General features: G+C 47.0%; 1 protein-coding gene across 1 annotated transcript in view; it reads left to right on the forward strand.

Annotated features, from left to right (window-relative positions):
* The window catches only part of GALNT17 (polypeptide N-acetylgalactosaminyltransferase 17), a 386,942-nt gene that overhangs the window by 207,144 nt on the left and 159,898 nt on the right, over positions 1–19,900 (forward strand). The window contains exon 5 of the mRNA XM_016225135.2: positions 666–863. Within this exon, the coding sequence (XP_016080621.1) occupies positions 666–863 (198 nt within the window). The remainder of the gene's footprint in view (positions 1–665; positions 864–19,900) is intronic.

Raw genomic sequence — 19,900 nt, forward strand, 5'->3', positions numbered from 1 at the left:
GCCAGGCCCCTGCCTAGCTCCCAGTGCAGTGCAGCCCCCAGGGGCGGGCTCCCTGGGAGGCAGGATTCTGCCTGCGTTTGCATTTAATTCATCCGGCCAGCCATTGCTAACCAATTCAATTAGATCCCTTTTAAGAAATCAATTAAATAATCAATTAAAACAACGGAAATAGTCACACACACAACGAAGCTCATGAAATGCTTATTAAAACCAGGCCATCAAGGGCAGAAGTGACCTATTTTGGGAAAGGGAATTCAGCTCATGCAGAAAATACAAGAGGCATCCACCAGTACCCTGAGGGGAAACTGGAAACACTATGTAAAACTGTAATGTGATGCAAATCCTCGAGTCAGATGGCCTTGCTCTGGCCTACATTGTGGGTATAAAAGACAGGCCCGCACTTTCTGAATTCTTGCTCCCGGCCTCTCCCGCAGGCATCGGCATGGGCGAGGGCCCGAGCTGCAGGGCTGGGCTCTCACTTAGAGCTGCGCGATCCAACCGGGGCAGGCCGCCCGGGAGCCTCAGTTTCCACCCGAGTTCAGCCTGCCCAAGACCGCCCTTTAGCTACATTGCTTCTGTTCGTTTCCTGCCGTCTGGGGGTCTGTCACGTTGAGGTGCGGGCGGCCTCGGGAGAGAGGTTTCATTTCTGCTTCTCTGCGTTTCAGGGCCGAGCCGGTTCTCTCCCGAATCCAGGAGAACAGGAAGCGCGTGATCCTCCCGTCCATCGACAACATCAAGCAGGACACCTTTGAGGTGCAGCGGTACGAGAACTCGGCCCACGGGTACAGCTGGGAGCTGTGGTGCATGTACATCAGCCCCCCGAAAGACTGGTGGGACGCCGGAGACCCTTCTCTCCCCATCAGGTCTGTGGCAGGCAAGCTCTGGTGGCCTTGAGTCCCACATCCCAGAAGACAGAGGCGCCAGGGGAGGGAGGCTAGGGGAGACTCCTGGGGATGGAGCCGCGGTGTGTAAGCGGCTGCTTCAGGAATTTGGGGTGTCCTACCATCACAGCACTTTGCTCCTTCAGCTACAGTTTTCAAGGGCAGCTTCTCAAACAGAAATACTGAAAGATTGAGCTGATAGTGTTAACCAGGGTGCAAAGCCCCCTTTCTGAGACCCCAAACAGGGCTTTATTTCTATTCAGTGCAAGCTTTATTTAATTGTTCTGTCCATTATTAAAAGGGGGGTATGGAAAAAAGTAATAATAATAATTAAATGGCCAGAGAATGGAGAAGCGGAAGGAGAAGCATATTGGCTGTGAGATCAACTCCTCTTTTTGGCTTGGGGAGGAGAAGTTGTGTATCTAGGAGGGCAGAAATGAAGGGGCGATCAGAATTGGGGTTCCACCTCTTCTCTGTCTTTTTTATAGTCCTCCTGGTTATCTTCAAGGTGATTATCACTTGTCATGACTCTGGTGGGTGTGTCATTTAGTATGGAGATTATTTTATAATGAGATCTGAGGTCCATGGGGTGGCCATCTAGGTCTTAGTCTGTTTTAACTGGCCCCTCTCAGGAAGTTACTGTTAAATGCAGGCCATCTTGTTTCTTAGAGATAAACAGAGTTAGGGTGGGGTAAGGGGTTAGCCAGGTCACTTAGGCAAGTTGTGGGTTATCAGTAGGAATGCTCACACTTTTTGAAATGTTGGGGTTTGAAACATTAATTCCTGGGTTCTTTCATACTTGCAACCTTCATTATTTCAGTGTTCCCCACCCTTCTTCGTGATATGGGAACACATATGTGTATGGCACCTGGGGTGGTAACCTTAGGGCAGCTCTGTAAGACTCTTGCCCTAGGTCTGACCCAGCCTCCCTGGAGACAAGGAGCTCAGAACCTCATGGCATTCTACTTGGGATGCTCGCATGTGAAGGATGTTGAATGAAATAGGTGGATTTTGATGCCATGTTGGTTTTCTGTGGCTGTTGTAACACTTCCACAAACTTCGTGGCTTAAAGCACGCAAATTTATTCTCTTGCATTCTAAAGGTCAGAAATCCGAAATGAGCCTTAAAGGGAGCTAAACTCAAGGCGTCTGCAGAATTGGGCCCTTCTGGAGGTCGTGGGGAGAATCTTCTTCCTTGCCTCTCCAGCTTCTAGAGGTTGTCCTCCTTCTTGGCTCATGACTGCATCACACCACTTTCCCCCCTTCCATCGTCGCATGGCCTTCTTCCTTTGACTTTCTTGCCTACCCTGTGATGACATTTGGAGTGCACATGAATACTCCAGGATAATCTCTTCATCTCAAGATTCTCAATCTTATCTGCCAAGGCATTTTCCCGTATAAGGTAACATTCACAGGTGGATTTTGGGGGGGTCATTTATTCAGCCCACCACAAATGCCCTGAGTTTTCAATTAAGATGATCCTTCAGTTATAGTTCAGTACTGTCTGATTTCTAGTGGAGGGTCAAACTGACTTAAATCTTTACAGTCTGTCTTAAGTTAGAGGAGGTGGGAGAGGCGTTCTTACTTTGCCCTAGTTTCAGGACACTGTTGGTATAAAGGGGGGATAAGAGAAGGAATAGTGGACTAGCAGTGAGGCATTTTATAGGAAATTCTTTCTCAGTTTACAGATTTTTAATAAATGAGAGTTAGATTGTGAGGTGTACAGACGCCCCCTCCCACACCAGCACCCCCATTCCCTGCCCCATGTTCTTTTATTTTCTTGTTCAAATTGAAAGCTGAAGATATGAATTAGAGTAGAGCCACTTATGGGCAAATCTGTGCAATAAGGAAGGTGACCTATTGAGCCAATAACTTTCTCAGCTGGAGATGCCTCCGTGGCTCAGTTCCCATCCCAACCTAGGTGTTCAGTGTCTTTGTGTGATGCTGCAGGGCCACACTTTTCACTGTCTGCAAATAATAATGTAGATTCGTTATTTAGGTGTCATCTGAGAACCAAAGCATAACCTTCAGGATATTTAAAATTTACTGGGTGAGATACCACCTCACACCCATTTTGATGGCTACTATTAAAAAAACAGCAACAGAAGAGAACAGTGTTGGCAAGGATGTGGAGACATTAGAATGCTTGTGCACTATTGGTGGGAATAGAAAATGGCACAGTTACTATGGAAAACAGTTCCTCAAAAAATTAAAAATAGAATGAACACATGATCTAGCAATTCCACTTCTGGATATAAACCCAAGGGAGCTGAAAACAGGCTCTCAAAGAGATATTTGTACACCCATGATTTAAAAATAGTTACAGTAGTCAAAACGTAGATGTCACCCGAGTGTCCATCAACAGATGAATGTATAAATGTAATGTGGTATATACATACAATGAAATATTATTCAGACTTAAAAAAGGAAGGGCATTCTGATACATGCTACAACATGGATGAACCTTGGAAACATGCTAAATGAAATAAATCAGTCACCGAAAGACAAAACTATATGATTCCACTCATAGGAGGTGCCTAAAGTAGCCAAATCATAAAGACAGAGAGTAGAATGGGGCTGCCAGAGGCTGGGGCGTGAGAGGAATGGGGAGTTGTTATTTCATGGGCATAGAGTTTCAGTTTTGCAAGATGAAAAGAGTTGTGGAAATTGGTTGCACAATAACATAAATACACTTTACACTACTGAACTGTACACATATAAATGGTTAAGATAGTAAATTTTATGTCATGTGTAGTTTACTACAGTTAAAACAAACGAATGCGGAGTGCTTAAAGACACCTTGGCTCTTGGATTTTGAAGGGATGAAGTTGAAATGATGGACTAACATGCAGTGACTTTCATTGTTTTGGCCAAATGATGCCTCCTCCGTGACGCACAGGAAGGCTGACTGGCCTTGATGAATAGGTAACGAGTGAGGGCGTGAAGGTGGTGTAGCCCTAGAGGGAAAGGAGTGACTACAGGGCGTGCCCGGAAAACATGCTGTCCCTGAATGTGTGAGGCACTAAAGCCAAAATGTGACTTGTATTTTATGAGTTAGGGCAACATTAACAGATGATGAATAGGCATTTTTAAAAGACTCTAGAAAATAGAGTTGTGATCATGAGTCATTAATTTATATGCATCTCTGATGTACAAAATAAAATCACATACCGATGATCTCTTTTTAATGTATCATCACTTATAAAATGCTTAATTTGTTTATAGTTGATGGAGATATTTAATTGTAGGAAGGAATTTTTATGGCCCTTCTGATGTTATTTAGCAGATACAATATGATTTGTAAACATTAGGACATGGTGATTTCCCCTTCCCCGCTATGTTCTCAATATTTTAATAGTAATGATTTTATACTGGCAAAGGATAGGATGAAGAGAACTTTTTCGCAGGCCAAAAGGCATTAACGTGGACTAGTCTTTGTATACAGAGCCTTCTCCGTGGGCAACATAATGTTGGAGATTTCACTTTGAGGGAATTTATTTCCTTTCTGTTTTACTTCTTTCCCTCTTTCTTCCTATATAGCTTCTACTTGGTAAATAGCTATTTGCAAGGTTTTCTGTTTTCCCTCTGCTTTTCTCTGTCTACATCAGTTTCAGGTGTAGAGAGTGGGCAGGTGCCATTGAAAAGGGCAGGGCCAAGTGTAAGACTTAGGCATGGGGACTGAAGAACACAGAGGCAGCTGCTGGCAGTCCATGCGATGGTGCTGGGGACACAGGGCCAGTGTTGTCAGGTCCTCAGACTTTTAAGAAAAGATGTAAATCCAGATCATTTCATAAAATCTCCAGAATTCTCAGTGTTGGCAATAAATCCCCCTTCTTCCAAACAACATGTTTCTAGACTGGATTTGACCACCTGGGTCCCCAGAATTGGCCTTTGGTCTACACGGGCTCCCTTGGGGCCCTCTGTCATTCCCAGGGAGCCTGACTCCACGCTCTTCACACTGGGAGCTGTGGGTACCTGCGGTTCGTGGCATTATTGTGGGACTGAGGGATTTGGGGAAAGTGTGACTTAAAGCCACAAGAGAAGCATGGCTGGACTTCCTGGAGCTTGAGTTAAGGCATGAGAGATCCCCCTCCTGCCTCTATTGGGTGCCCGGCCCTCTGCCTGCAGCGGGATTGTTCATCGAGAGACTTTGAGAAGTGTTGACCCGGCTCTCGCCTCTGTGCTGAGAAGGCTCACCAATCTATGTCTTAAGCCCTGATTTTTCTCCAAATGGCATCATCTCCAGTGTCACATCAAAAACCTATCATTAGACAAGTTGAGCTTAAACTTTTCTGAGTCAAGGACCTCTCTGACAATCTATCGAAAGCCAGAGATCCTATCACCCTGAACACGGATAAACAGACAGAACTTTGCATATGGCTTGTGAAGTTTATGGGTGCCTTAAGGTCAACTCCTAGTGATCTACAGGGCTTATCTTCAGAATGACTGCCAGATGTCTCTACTTTCCCAGCTGGGGAGCTGTTCTTTACCATTTTTTATTGCCCACTGGTTTATATGCTTTATGGAGCCAGAACTGCCGTTATTTCAGTGGCATCTCCAGTACCTAATGAGCACCTGCACTTGGTAGGCATGCCAAAAATATTTATTGAATGAACAAATGATGGATAAGGGACACCTGAGGCTCAGAATAGAGGTCAGGGTTAGTGAACTATGAGGAAGAGGAATCAATTGCCCAGGGGTACATTAGAGAAGAAAGAAAACCCTTCTTTCCAGGATGAAGGGAGGCTTCATAAAGGGGACTGACAAGTAATGAATGCTCAGAGAGGTATGAGGACAGCCAAGTAGGGGTGCCAGAAAGATTCAATACAGGAATACTACAAACACGCTCTGGTTTAAGGGATTAGCTGGCCATAACCTTAGTGAAACCATCTTAATGAAATGTGTGGATCCTAAGCTGGATGGCGGTGGGTGGAGAAATGAGTTGGACACGAAGAAGTGAGGAAAGTGAGTGTGGATTATACTTTTGGGATGTTTGGGGGAGACTGGAGAAGGAGAGGGGCAGAAACTGGGGATCGAGTGGCAAGATAGAGTGACATGATTTCTTAGAATGGGAGACACTGAGCAAGTACCTCCTCTAGCTCAGTGAGCAAACAGAAGTCAGGTTTATATTTATAAAGACTCCAGTTGCTTTGCTTTCCTCCTGTTGCATTTAACTTGTTTAGTACAATGAATCCTTCCCTTCCCTCCAGCGGATCCCATGATGTTTCTTATTACTCTTGGGTAATGAAAGCCCCAGGGTCCCTTTAAGTCACCAACCAGCTTCAATCTGTTATTGAAATTGTCCTCTCCCTCAGCGGGGCCTGCCCCTGGCGGTGGGAGAGAGGCTGGAGCCCTGGTGCTTTTCTCCCTCGCTCGTCTATCTCAGGAGGTGCAGCTTCTGACCCCACTGGGCAAGGAGGGGCGGGGGGGACGGGATAAGAGGGTTCTTGTTTGATTGACACTGTCTTGTAATGGTCTTGTGCTCTCTGGGGCGGCAGCTGGGTAAAGTTGGCGTTTCCCTGGGACACATGGAAGGTTCTTTTGATGCTCAGCGTGGGCTGTGGGGATGGGAACCTCCATGCTTTCTCAGGCGGCCGGGGACTCCCGCTCAGCCGGCCTCTGCCTCGGAGTCCACGCCTTCTCGCTGCTAGGATCTCTGCACTCCAGCAAGCCACTGCCTTTCTTTCCTAATCAATTAATTTACACAGGTATTTAAAACATTTATGTTTCCCCAGCTTTATTGCGGTTTGATTGACAAATAAAAGAATTGTATGTATTTAAGGTGTACAACTTGATGTTTTGGTGTACATATACACTGTGAAATGATTGTCATAATCAAGCTAATTAGTGCATCCGTCACCTCACATAGTTACCTTCTTTTTTTTTTTTTGTAATGGTAACACAATTTATTACTCTTTTAGAAAATTTCAGGTGTGCAGTATGTTACTATTAACTGTGGTCACCATGCTGTACACTGGGTCTCCAGAACTTAGTCATCTGATAAGTTGAAGTTTGTACCCTTTCACCAGCATCACCCTTTCCCCACCCTCAAGCCCCTGGCAATCACCACATATAAGTTGGATCATGCAGTATTTGTCTTTCTGTGTCTGGCTTATTTCACTCAGTATAATGCTCTCCAAGGCCATCCGTATTGTCACAAATGGCAGGATTTCCTCCTTTTCAGAGGCTGAGTAGTATTCCAGTACATATCGCACGTTTTGTTCTCTGTTCTTCCACTGACAGACATTTAGTTTTTTTGGAGTTTTTTTTATATTCTTATATGCCACCATCTTGGACATCCCTGTTTTGGTTTTGTTTTGTTGATCTTTTTTTTTTTCAATCGTGGTAAAGTACACAACATAAATTTTACCATTTTAACCATTTTCCAGTGTAGAATTCAGTGGCATTAAGTATGCTCATGATGTTGTGTGCTCATCACCACTATCTAGTTCCAGAGTTTTTCCGTCGCCCCAGAGACCCCCCTGCCCACTAAGCATCATTCTCTATCCCTCCCCTCCCCCAGCCCCCGACAGGAGCCAGCCTGCCTCCTGTCTACGTGAATTTGCCTATTCTGGCCAATTCATATAGGTGGAATTACATGATAAGTGGTTTTTTGTGTGTCTTGCTTGTTTTACAGCATAAAGTTTATGAGGTTTAATCCATGTTCATACACATAGCATATAGCTGTACTTCATTCCTTTTTATTTTTTATTATTATTTTTTAATCTTCACTCAAGGATATGTTTTTATTGATTTTTAGGAAGAGATGAAGGGAGAGGGAGAGGGAGAGAGAGGGAGGAAGAAACATTGATATGCGAGGCACTGATCTGTTGCCTCCCTTAGGTGCCCCAATTAGGGATTGAATCCACAACTTCGGTATGTGCCCTGACCAGGAATTGAACCAGCAACTTTTTTGGTGTATGTGATGATGCTCCAGCCAACTGAGCCACCCGGCCAGGGCTTTCCTCCCTTTTTATAAGTGAGCTTTTATAGTGTGTAGGGGAAACCTTTTTTCTGCCGAGGGCCGTTTGGATATTCATAACATCATTCGCAGGCCATTACAAAAATTATCAACTTAAAAATTAACTATGAAAAAAAGCTCCTAGGTTTATTGAATTTCAAGTCCCACCTGCAGTTGCCTTGGCAGGGCCAGACCGAATGATTTTGCGGGTCGTATACCCCAGGCCGGACGTTCCCCACCCCTGTTTTGTAGTGACTACTTTTAAAGTGGCCACAGGTCAGCATCCCTTCTGGGTTCCATATCTGATTTCCAAGATTTACACACTTTTGTTCTGCATGGAAGGGAAGAAGCAACTTCCCACAAAGGGCTCCTCTGCTCCACAGGCCCCTTTTACTTTGCTAAGATGACTCAGTCACCAGGGAGGGTATTTCTCCACTGCCAGGGCCACTGAGAACTAGGCTTAGGGTGAGATGGTAGGACTCCCACCCCTCCCCTTGGGGAGTGAGATTCAGGGTACAGCTCCCCAGGGAAACTTCTGACACATTGCTCCCCTAGACTTCACTCAGGCATCCTCATTAGACAGCTGACTGTTGTTTGGCTCTCTGCTTTGACCTTTTTGCATGATCTCTGAATACAGCGTCTATTGGTCTATTGTCTGAATATTCTCAGCCCAAATGAGAACATGAAAGGTCCCATTTTAACACAGTACCTGCAGCTGAGGGCATGAAATGGGGAGGGAGGGGACGGGTGGGCTGTAGAAGGAGGGCGCTGATTGGAAAAGAAGGACCCGAAGAGGGAGGAGCGGGTGGGCTAGAGCAGTAGCTTGGTCTTGCAGAACAGAGAGAGTTTATGCTGTAGGACCCACGTCTTCCTGGTGAATTAGAAGGAGAAAATCACTGCTACGGGTGAGAGTCAGGCCTTGGAGAGGGGGCTGCGGAAAAGTGGCAAAGGTCTGGGGTAATTGCCAAAAGGAATGGGAATGGGCGAGCTGGCCAAGAACATGAAAACTAACCGATGGCAGTTATGAGGGCCCAGGACTATGAATTCAATAAATTTCCCACAAGGATTTCTTGACAACTACTATGAATTCAGCTGTGCTTTGATACAAACTTAAATTTTATTACTCATAATATGATGTATGTACACATGGGTGGGCAAAAGTAGGTTAATAATAATAAATAATACAATAATTAATAAATAAGTAATAACACAAGAGTAAACTCTTTCGCATACTCACAACTGTAAACCTCCTTTTGCCCACCTCCATATGTGAAAAATAGCAAAGATAAGAATGAGGGATTTAATATTTTCAGCCTAAGGCACCTTGGTTGGGTGCACCACGAATTCTTGGGAACCTGGCTTAGATCAGCAGGCTTTGGAGGTCTGCAGCTCACAGCTTGGTAGTCATCGATTTTTAAGGTTTTCTCCAGCTGTAAAACCCGTGACATTCACTGTGGGAAGGGAGGGCCTCTAGTGTCATCCGTGATGGGACACTTCACAGCAGGTTGCTTTTGGGGCACTGGCTGAAAGCTGAGTAAGCCGTCTGCTGTGAGGTGCCAGGGGTGCCTGCTTGCTGTGTTAGGTGGCTCTGCAATTAGTGACATGACTCATTAATAACTAATTCAAGCTGATGATTAACAATTAGCGACCCTTAATTCAACATATAATTTGATAATAAATTATAAGGCACAGGAGCCATTAGAGCCTATTAGACAATTTGAGTTGGAAAGGCTGTCCTGGATATGTATAGATGCTGGGATCCCAAATGCTGTGCACAAGTGGATACTAAAGGAGAAGTTTCTTTCCCCCCATAGAGGACTATGATAGCTTACATGGAGGAAATTAAGGGAAGAATCAGGTTTTCTTAGACTTTTTTATTAGCGGTAGCTTCCCTGTGCATTAGCAAATATATTTTAGGAACCAGTTATGTCTCAGCCTGTGGTGGAACTTCCAGGGAGACAGTATTAGTCAATTACATGGTTCTCCCGAAGGGGTTCGAAGGCCGTTTGGAGACACGGGGCCCAAGTGCACGTAATCACACTTCAGCCCAGGTGAGAGAGGATGCGTGGGGAAGAGGGGACATTGTGAGTGGAGTGCATAGAAAAGCTCATAAAAACCATAACTAACACTGGGATTTTCTGTGTGCCAGGCATTGTTCTTATGCTTTACACCATACAAACCCATTTACACCTCGTACCGGCCCTAGGAAATAAGGATTATTGTCCCCATTTCATGGACAGGCTGCTGGGGTACAGGGGTAAGCACTATGCCCAAGGTCACACACCTGGTAAGAGGTGAAGCTGGGGTTCAGGCCCAGTGGGTCCAGAGCTGCACTCTTACCCTCAGTGCTGCTTATTCTGGAAAAGGCGTGACTGCTGGGCCTGGCAAGCTGAAGGGGACTGGCACTGACAGAGTCTATGGGAGAGAAAACAGTGAGAGGCATCGTAGTGAAAACAAGAGTGTGTGGGGTCTCAAAGATCACCCTTGGGTTTGATGATTCAATAGGACTAAGGACTCAGGAAGTCATTTATCACAGTGATGCGATGTAGATTAGAATCAGCAAAGGAAAAAGATGCATAGGAAAGAGTCTGGGAGAAAGCAGGTGTGAGCTTCTAGTGGTCCTCTCCCCGTGGAGTGGCATGGACCAAGCTTCATCTTCCCAGCAGTGATATGTAACAACACGTACGAAGCGCTGCCGACCAGGGAAGCTCTCCTGAGCCTGGTGTTCAGGGTTTTTACTGGGGGTCAGTCATGTAGGCATGGAGCACCCAAATGACTAACCTTGGCTACTCAGTGTCCGGCGCCATCACCACCCCAGTGGTTAGACTAATACAGCTCGGCCCAGGGCCTCAGAGACAGGATATCCCAAGGGCTGAGCAGTTATCTTTCAGGAGCCTGGCAAGAGCCGGCTCTTTCTTTGGAATGTGCAGGGTTTGGGCAACCCAAGTCCACGGAGTTAACCCTTTATTGCACAAGAGGAGGGGGTGTTTCGTGTCTGGGGAGGAGACGGAAGGTAGGGAATGTGCGTTACAAAGGAGAGTGGAAGACTGAGTACATCAATACAGAAGGTCACTTTAGGGAGATTTCTAAAAGCCGAAAAGAGGAGTGCAGACTCTATCCAGTGGTCCACTGGGGTAGACTGAAGTGAGGTAAAAGGAGAGGCAGAAGGTAGAGTAGTGGTTGGCTAGGGCTGGGGGGAGGGGCAGGAGAAGAGTGACCGCTAATGGGTGTGGGGTATTTGGGGAGAGTGATGAAGATGTTCTAAAATTGATTTTGGTGGTGACTGTACAACTCTGAACATACTGAAAACTATTGAATTGTATACTTTAAATAGATGAAGTGAATGAAGTGCGAATTCTCTCTCAGAAGCTGATGCCCATCAGTAGACGGCAGATGGCCCATCTTGCAGCAGGATGAAGACAGTGTAATTCTTGGCTCAGAGTCTTGCGTGGTCCCCCTTTCGTGGGAAGTCACAGGGCAGCACAGAGTTCGGCAGGCAGTTGGACTTGGGTCAGTCCCAGAGCTACAGAATTTGTTATGGTGGAGCCACAGGCAGGGGTTCAGAAACCAAAGAGTGTCCTGGACAGAAGCTGAGCGTTGCACAAGAGCTGGACCGACCCAACCGGGGCTGCTGATGAACATGAGCCGTGTATACGATGCTGGCCAGTGGCAAGGTGTTGTGGTAAGGACAGGCTGAAGACCACAGTGGTTAGCACTTCGTTTTGGGTCTAGTAAAGGAGTGTCTGGGAAAAGGAATCTAGCTCAGGGGCCTGGTGAAGCCTGTCACGATTCAGGAAGAGAAAAGTCAGAGTAGAAACCTAGGCATTCTCTCCCTCTCTTCCTGCCTTCCAGGAACGGAGGAATGACCTGCTCTATTTGCCACCAACAGTGTCTGTGTCATTAGGCAGGTCACTGCCATCTGTGTAAATGAGCATTTAATTTTTTTATCCATAAAACCTACCCAGTGTTTAAAGATGTATTGTTCCGGTGGCAGAAAATGTCCGTAACAAAGCTTTTGGTACCACAGATGAAAAGCAAGCTCTAATTGTAAACTCTCTGAAGTTATGGCAGGATGTGTAGAAAATAAAATGTTTTAGTTAATAGAGTTCTACTATAGAACCAAGACACAGGGCAACTTACAGTTAAAAAAAGAAACACCAAAAAACTCCACAAAGCTCTACTTGCTTTCTTCAGGGGGAACTCCTGGAGGAGCCCAGTTGATAGAAGATGTTGGTTCAGTCCACGCTGTGGGGTTTCCTATTACTCTGGAAGATGCATCATTATAAAATAGGATCGGGAATAGGTGTTGCTTCATGAGCACTTATCCATTCCCATTGGGTATAAACCTGTCCTAAGCAGAATAGAGGATACTCTCCTGTGTTTCAGTCCTCTTGCAACTTATCCAAGTGGACACATATTTGAGACTGCAAAGGCGGACTCGATGAATGAAAACAATAGCTGGGGAAGCAAAGGATGGGAGGGAGTCTGCCCTTCTGTAAGGCTGTCTAATGGAAGACGTACTATTTCTCAAAAACATTTGCTGCCTGGTCAGTTAGCTGGAAAGAATGCCTAGTAACGATCACAGTTGTCAGGACCTTGAAGGAGCACCATCCTCAACTTTGTCACTTCCTGGGAAAGCAGCGGACATGGGCTCACATGGAAACTTAGGACATCACTGTCCAGGTGTCCGCTCTGCATAGCTGTCCATAGCTGACGGCTGCCTTCTCATGGAGCTCAAGGAACACCTGACTCCACAGCTGGGAGCAAGTGGTTCTCAAATGACCCCAGGTGTCGGCTCTGTGATGGGATAGAAACAACATGCCCAGGATCCCAGACTAGATGTGACCACTGGCTTTGAGCCTCAGTTTACTTCTCTGTCAAATGGCGGGTATGCTATGGACTCATTGTGAGACCCCGGACAAGTTTCGTAGCCTCTCTGTACCTCAGATTCTTCATCTGTGAATGGGGATATTAATCTACTTTAAGGGTTCTTGTGAAGATTAAATGAGAAAATACATGTAAAATGTTTTAAAATGGTAGCTATTCTGATTGTTGTTGCTTTTGTTATGTTTGCCCTCTGTGTCCTACAAAGGCAAGTCCTACTTTTCACTGTGGGAATCCTGCGACCCTTTTCTTGTTACCTGGTCCATTCATACAGCCAGATGATTATGACAAACAACCCGATCACTGGGTTATCCCTGACTTGGTACCCTACTTACAGAGCAGAGCCCTGATGCTAGTGGAGGAGAGGCTTTTTAAAATTGATTTCAGAGAGGGGAAGGGAGAGGGAGAGAGAGATAAAAACATCAAGATGAGAGTCATTGATCAGCTGCCTCCTGCACCCCCCTACTGGAGATCCAGCTGCAACCTGGGCATGTGCCCTGAGTGGGGATCGAACAGTGACCTCCTGGTTCACAGGTCGACGTTCAACCACTGAGCCATGCTAGCTGGGCGAAGAGAGGCATTTTCAATGCCAGGGGATTTGCACAGGAACATGAGGGGCCCATGTTGCCCAGTCAGTCCCTTCAGGGAGGCTGTTCATTATAAAATGGAAGTGTGGTGACACACTGCTTTGGGGTGAAATGAATGGTATTTCTTGACATCACCTATGTACCTCAGTGCCAGCCTGGGTAGATGGTTTTCCTCTTTGCATGACACATTGATGTTGCTGCTAGATAACCTTTCCTTGGGAAGCCAAGACCCCAGGTAGTGCCCTGGAGCTAGAGCAAGGCTTGCAGGGTAACCGTTCCAGCGATGACAAGCGAGACCTACCTCCGTCAACCAACGTGCACTGTGACAGCTCCCAGCAGCAAGCAGGCGAATGTGAACAACGTTGGGAAGGCTTCCCTCCTCTCTTGCAAAGAGGTTCACTGTGGTAGGCTGCCGAAGAGCAGATGAGTCTGGTTTAAAATTTAAGATTAAAACATGGAAGACACCTCGCCTCTGAGTTAAGTGCCCAGTTCAGGGTTGTTGCTGGGTGTTAGTAAATAGGGGAGCAGTAATACTGCCAATTATAGCAAATAGACCTGGCAAGAGGAGGGAAGCTCAGACTCCTCTTTGGTTGAAGCTGGATGGGTACAGTTATGGGTGGGGAGGGGTAGGCTCCAGCCATTATTTTGGTAGCTTTAACCCCCCCCTTTTCTAGATGATTCCAGAATGTGCCACCTTCTAGGCCTTTTCATATGCCTTCCTTCTCCTGCCCTTCCCGTTTTTCTTTTCCACTCCACCTTCAATGCCCCAAAAGGAACCATACAAGCCCCTGGGATTGAGTTCAGAGTTGGAGGTGCCCTGCCTTCATTTCCTCCCCTCTGCCCCGTGGTTTCCTCTGCAGCACAGTCGAGACCTGTTTGCATCTCCCCAGCCCCTCCGGCCCTCAGTGTGATTTCTGCCGAGCCGTCAGGGAGTGCTGCGGGCGCGGTGACCAAGGTAGGGGTTGTAACTTGCCCTCCGCCCTTTCCTCTCGCCCCGCTCTCCCGCAGTACTTACTAGAGTTTCCTCCTCCAGGACGCTTGCTTCTTACCGGGCCTTTGCAGCCGTACAGCGTGTGCTGTGTCTGAGGCTCCACGGGGAGCCCAGCCCCGATCCATTGCCTAGTCTCTGTCATGGAAGCACAGGAACATGTGACTGTGACATTTCTCCAGGATTGCAGAGAAAGCAAAGAGAATTTCCCTTCAGAGCTTGGGAGGTGCATTGTACGCACTCACAGCAGAGCCTGCGGTGCCCTTCTCTGCCAAGTGGCGAGCTGCCAGGGGCCCAGCATCCACTGTGCCTTACTGTGCACCGAGGCATTTTCAGTCCGTTGACCCAGCACAGTTTCTAAGGCAGCGAAGTTTTCCCCAGACTCTCCCAAAGTGGGAAAACTTGGGCTGACACTTGATAATACAGTGGTGCCTCGGTTTTCGACCGTCTCCGTTGACGAACGTTTCTGTTTACGAACGCCGTAAACCTGGATGGCAGTGCTTCGGTTTTTGAACACGCCTCGGAAGTCAAACATGCTGCACGGCTCCCGCTGAGGGCAAGACCCTGAGGCCCAGCTGTCGGCTGTGGATCCCTCGGTTTTCGAACATTTCAGAGCTTAGTCTCTCGTAAAGGATTACATTAAAAAACCGAGGCACCACTGTACCTAGATGGAGTTCTAGGTTACTGTTGTGTCTCATTGCTGTCAACGTGGCTCTAAAAATAGCTTCTGCAACCAGGCACACAAACGTCGGGAGCAATGGGCTTCATTTTCCCTGAGAAGCCCAGGCTCCTGTGTCCTCAAACCGCCCTGGCAGCAGCACTTCCTTGGCAGCAGAGAGGCTGCGAGGAGCTGGCGTGACTGTCAGGAGCGACCTAACTACCGGTGCCCATGGAGCAGAACCCCACGGGAGGCCCTTCATAGACTCGGGAGGGTGCCCACCTTAGAATTTTGGAGTCGGACTTCTGTGTGTGAAGTTCAGTGGACTCCCAGGTTCCTAAGAAGTTTAACTTAAAGGCAAAAAGAGAGAAATGTTCCTTGAGAGGTTTTTGTTCACACTGCTTTTCTGACTGTGGTGCCCCCGGCGACTGCGGGGGCCTGGTGGCTGTGGGTGGTTTCATAGACAAAACCCGCCGCGGGTGAGCCATTTCTGTGCCTCAGCCAAATCTGAAGTTTCAGGGGGAGAAAGGGCTCTGCGAATGACTCTGTGTAAGTCACAGCTTTTCATGTTAGTGGTCAACTTGACCTCCAATCCTAATTCAACTCAGTCCAGTTTATGAATGAATGAATGTATATATGAATCACCTTTTTGCCATCACTCGGTAAAGGTTTGCAGCAAGCTTGCTTGCTTGCTCATACTGAGAAGCAATGTAACAATAACTCCTAATCCAGAAGTTTCTGTTACTTCTGTATATACCACCCAGTCCCCTGCCCCACTCCCAGCAGTGACTGATCTGTGTTATGATGAACTCAATGGAAGCAAAAAGGCAGCGAGGCCAAAGAAAGGCCCTGAACATCAATTTTTTTCATCCCGTGTCTGGCACCATGGCCTCATTTCAATGCTTTGACTTGGAGATGAATGATAAAATATCACATCTGCCATTAAGATATTATGAAATTTCATTAGTTTTAAATCAAATACCTTAGAGAGAGGAGTACAACTCTTCAATCCTTCATTCACTCACCAGCACATATTTATTGAGCCCTTTCTATACTCCAGACTCAGCCAATTTGAAAATCCAGGGATGGTGGCTGTGTTTGGGCTGTTGATAATATTTTGTCCCTTTGGCAATGCTTAGCCTCTTCAGGAAGAATGTTTGATCTCAGAAGGCTTCTCGGTATGTGGGGACAGGAAGGCAGGAGGATTCCCCTAGTGGCTGAGTGGAAGCCTCAGGGTCTTGGTGTGTCCCTCCTTCCCTTGGGCAGTGTCCCAGGCCCACCTGGCCACTGCTTGCCCTGCTGGGGTTATCGGCTGCCTGACTTGTGATCTGACCTCTTGGCCTAGTCAGGGCCCCCATGATCTTGGCTCCCCATGGCTTGTGCTGGCTGTAGACACCTGAGCTTAGGTCTTATTTCTCCCCATTCATCCCAGGCTCAGCTGCAGACTCATCTGGCCCTCGGAGGAGACCCTCAGCTGCTCCTCCCCTCCCTCCGAGGGGACTGAGCCTCCTGCCCAGGGCACAGAGCGCTATCACGTGCACTTTGATGAGGTGGCCCCTGATGGATATGAGGCCACCTGTGAGGCAGGTTCCTTCCACAGTCCCCATGAAAGACGCCCCCTCTGCCCTCTGTGCCAACCTCACTAAAAACACACCTCTCCCTGCTTCTGGGCCGAATCCAGGTGCATGTCACCTCTCCCCCCTTCCTCTCCCTCATCTCCTTCCCTTGCGACCGCAGGTGGGAATACTGTGGGCTTTCATTGAGAGCGCTGCTTAATTCTTCCCAGCACCAGCCCCAGTGCCTGACTTCAGTGGAGCAAACAAGGGTTTTCTCTCCAACTGTGAGAGCCCCACAGTCGGCTTCCTCCCAGCCTAGTATCCCCTCCCGAAGGCACAGGTGAAGGAACCGAGAAAGCTCTTGAGTAACCTTTTTGCAACTTACAGTGAAGGTCACGTAGCCCCAAAGAGGAAAGCACATGAGCAGTTGTCAGATGGTCCCCTGGAGCAAAAAGAAGGGGATTTCGGAAGAATAGCTGGTCCAGGCTCTTCGCCATACAGGCTTTAGAGGATAAGCGGGGACAGCAGCGAGGACCTCTGTCTTTTGTCAGCCTTGCCCTCAACTTCCAGGCTGTTCTTTCTCCAGCTCCTCCAAGACTCCTGTCCTACCTTCTCATCTGCAAACTCAGTCCCACTCCGGGTGCCGGGCCAGGATGTGATGTGGGTGGTCAGAGCGCAGTCCCAGCCCTCACCCTGGGAGCTGAGAACAGTGTTCGCCTCTTGAACTCTGAGAGGCCAGGGCACCCTGACCCGGTCTCCTTCCTCCCGCATGGACATGCTCCGTCCTGCAAGGCTGCCCTATTCCTGGAATCCTGGCTTTCGGCAGCCAAGAGCCTTTCTTACTTGGCCAGCCCCTCCCTTGGGGACACCGCTTGTCCACTCAGAGTCCTAGGTTCTTGGAAATTGTTGCTGTGCCCACCTGCCCTGGAATAACTGCTCTGAATCCTGCTTCTTTGTTGCCCGGCTGCCCCCACCGCCCCAGCTGCATGGTCTCCCGTTGGATTTCTGGTGCCTAGATTACTGAGCTCTGGTGGCAAATTGCTGGAACCCTTAACTGCAGTGACTTTGCCTGAAGGGCTGAACTTCTTCAGTCCGCCTCTGTGTCCCTGTGGCCAGTACATGACATTCCTTGACTCCGAATGCCTGCGAGAATTTCCCAACCCTGGTCTCATGTGTCCCCTTGAATATGCCCTCATGGCTCTCAGTGGTAAAGGACGGTGGTCCGATTGCTTGTAAATTCTGTGACTTGGACATGCGTACCTTCCTCCACCAGACCCTCCAGGGCTTTCTTAAAAGTAACTACGCCCAGAAAAGACATTCGTTCAATCTTGTAGTCATCTCTGGAAAACTGGAATATTTGCTTGAGGGAACTTGAAATTGCAGAGGCTTCAAATCCTAGAGAATACGAGGAGGGAGGCGCAGAGGCTGTCAGCCATGAGATTGGAGCCCTGTAATTTGTCCAGCGGCGGCCAGGAGGAGAAATGAGAATGGATTTCCTCCCTGCTTCTGGTCCAGATGCTGCCTTCCCGCCCCGCAGAGAGCAAGGGCAGTGAGGGGGAGGCTGGAGAATTTCAAAGTCACGTTCTGAAAATATTTTTCATAGCGTGTTTATTACAAAATGCATCATGTATTCATTGGAAATTTAGTATTTATTGTAAAAATAGAAAAATAGAAAAAGTAGTGGTAGATAATCACTCCTAATCACACCGCCCAGTGACAGCCACTCTTGATATTTCATTAATATCTAAGATTCATTGGTATCTCACATATTTTAAATTACTTTGTGGTTTTATAAAATTATGTATGATTTGTGCTTCAAAAGCCAAGTATATATTCTACAGGGCCCTGCTCCCTGTCTAGAGGTACCACCCTCCACTCTTGTGAACCCTCCTCTTGTTTACCTCTCGGTCTCTAAATAACATACTTACACTCCTGCGTCTTGTTTGTTGTTGTTTTTGTTGTTCTGAGATTTCGGCATGATCTGTTAACTTTCTGCTCTGGGAAATGTGGTAATAACTCTATCGCTCACCCACACCTGCCACATTTACACTTCTCATTCCTTCCCCCATCGTCCATTATAGTTATATTATAATTTCGTTTAGATTGCTTTTTAAATATTTACCTTTATTATAATGACCTACAGCTCATCCACGTGACATGCTTCGGTTATTTCCCCTTCCTGAACAGCTTTTTGTATTTCCTGTACTTAATCATTGTCTCTCTGTTTGTTTGCTTACTTTGCTTTCTCTATACTTTCCCCCAATTCAACTCCAGACCTGCTGCTTCTTGTCTGAATTCCCTCAGTCCTCTCAGCATGCTAAGGATTCTGTCCAGCTCAACTTTTTGAAGAAATCTCTGCAGAGGGCCCGGCCTTTCCCATCGATTGCGACGGGCTGCCCAATAGAACACAGATTTGGGGATTCCCTTCACCTCTCTCCTGTGCTGAGTCCCCTGTATCCTGATCCCAGCTCCCCCCTCCCCCCTTAGCTTACTCCCTCAATTTAATGGTGCATATCCTCAAGGAAATTTTTTAGTCCTTGCGTACATAAAAATATCGGGATTCCCAGTTCCCCCTTGGAAAGACATTTCCCTCAGGTTTTGGAGGCCATGTTCCATTGTCTTCTAACTTCCCACGTGCCTGCTGGGAACTCCAGAGCCATTGTGCCTCCAATTCTTTGAATGCGACTTGTCTTTTTCTCTTTAGAAATCCTTTTATCCCAGGTGTTTGGGAATTTCATAATGACGTGTGTTGGGATTTACTTTTATCCATTGTGCTGGACACTCAGCAGAACTTTCCAGTGGAAACTCATGTTCATTGTTGATATTCTGTGTGTGTGTGTGTGTGTGTGTGTGTGTGTGTTCATTCTCCATCTTTGGAACTCCTTGTATTTGGGTGTTGTACCTCCTGGACCTGTTATTTAATTTTCTTATTTTTACTCTCTTATTCATCCTTTTTTGGTTCTTGGCTATCCTTTCTGGGAAATTTCTTTAGCTTTATTTTCTAAACTTTCCATTTCTGTCTTTGCATTTTAATTTTCAAGGATTTTTTTTTTTTTTATAAATATGTCTTTATTGATTTCAGAGTGAGGAAGGGAAAGGGGGAGAGAGAGAGACTGAAACATCAATGATGAGAGTCACTGGTCAGCTGCCTCGTGCACATTCCCTACTGGGTTGAGCCCGCAATCAGGGCATGTGCCCTGACCGGGAATCGAACCAAGATCTCCTGGATCATAGGTCAATGCTCAACCACTGAGCCATACCGGCTGGGCTCAAGGATTCTTATTGGCTCTCTAACTGATCTTTTGTCACAGCACCCGGTTCTTGTTTCATAAATGCAATACACTATTTATCTGAGGATATTCATACTGTTTTTTTCAAAACAAAAG

Source organism: Miniopterus natalensis, chromosome 3 (assembly GCF_054644295.1).
Source record: "Miniopterus natalensis isolate mMinNat1 chromosome 3, mMinNat1.hap1, whole genome shotgun sequence".
In the NCBI taxonomy this organism is placed as follows: domain Eukaryota; kingdom Metazoa; phylum Chordata; class Mammalia; order Chiroptera; family Miniopteridae; genus Miniopterus; species Miniopterus natalensis.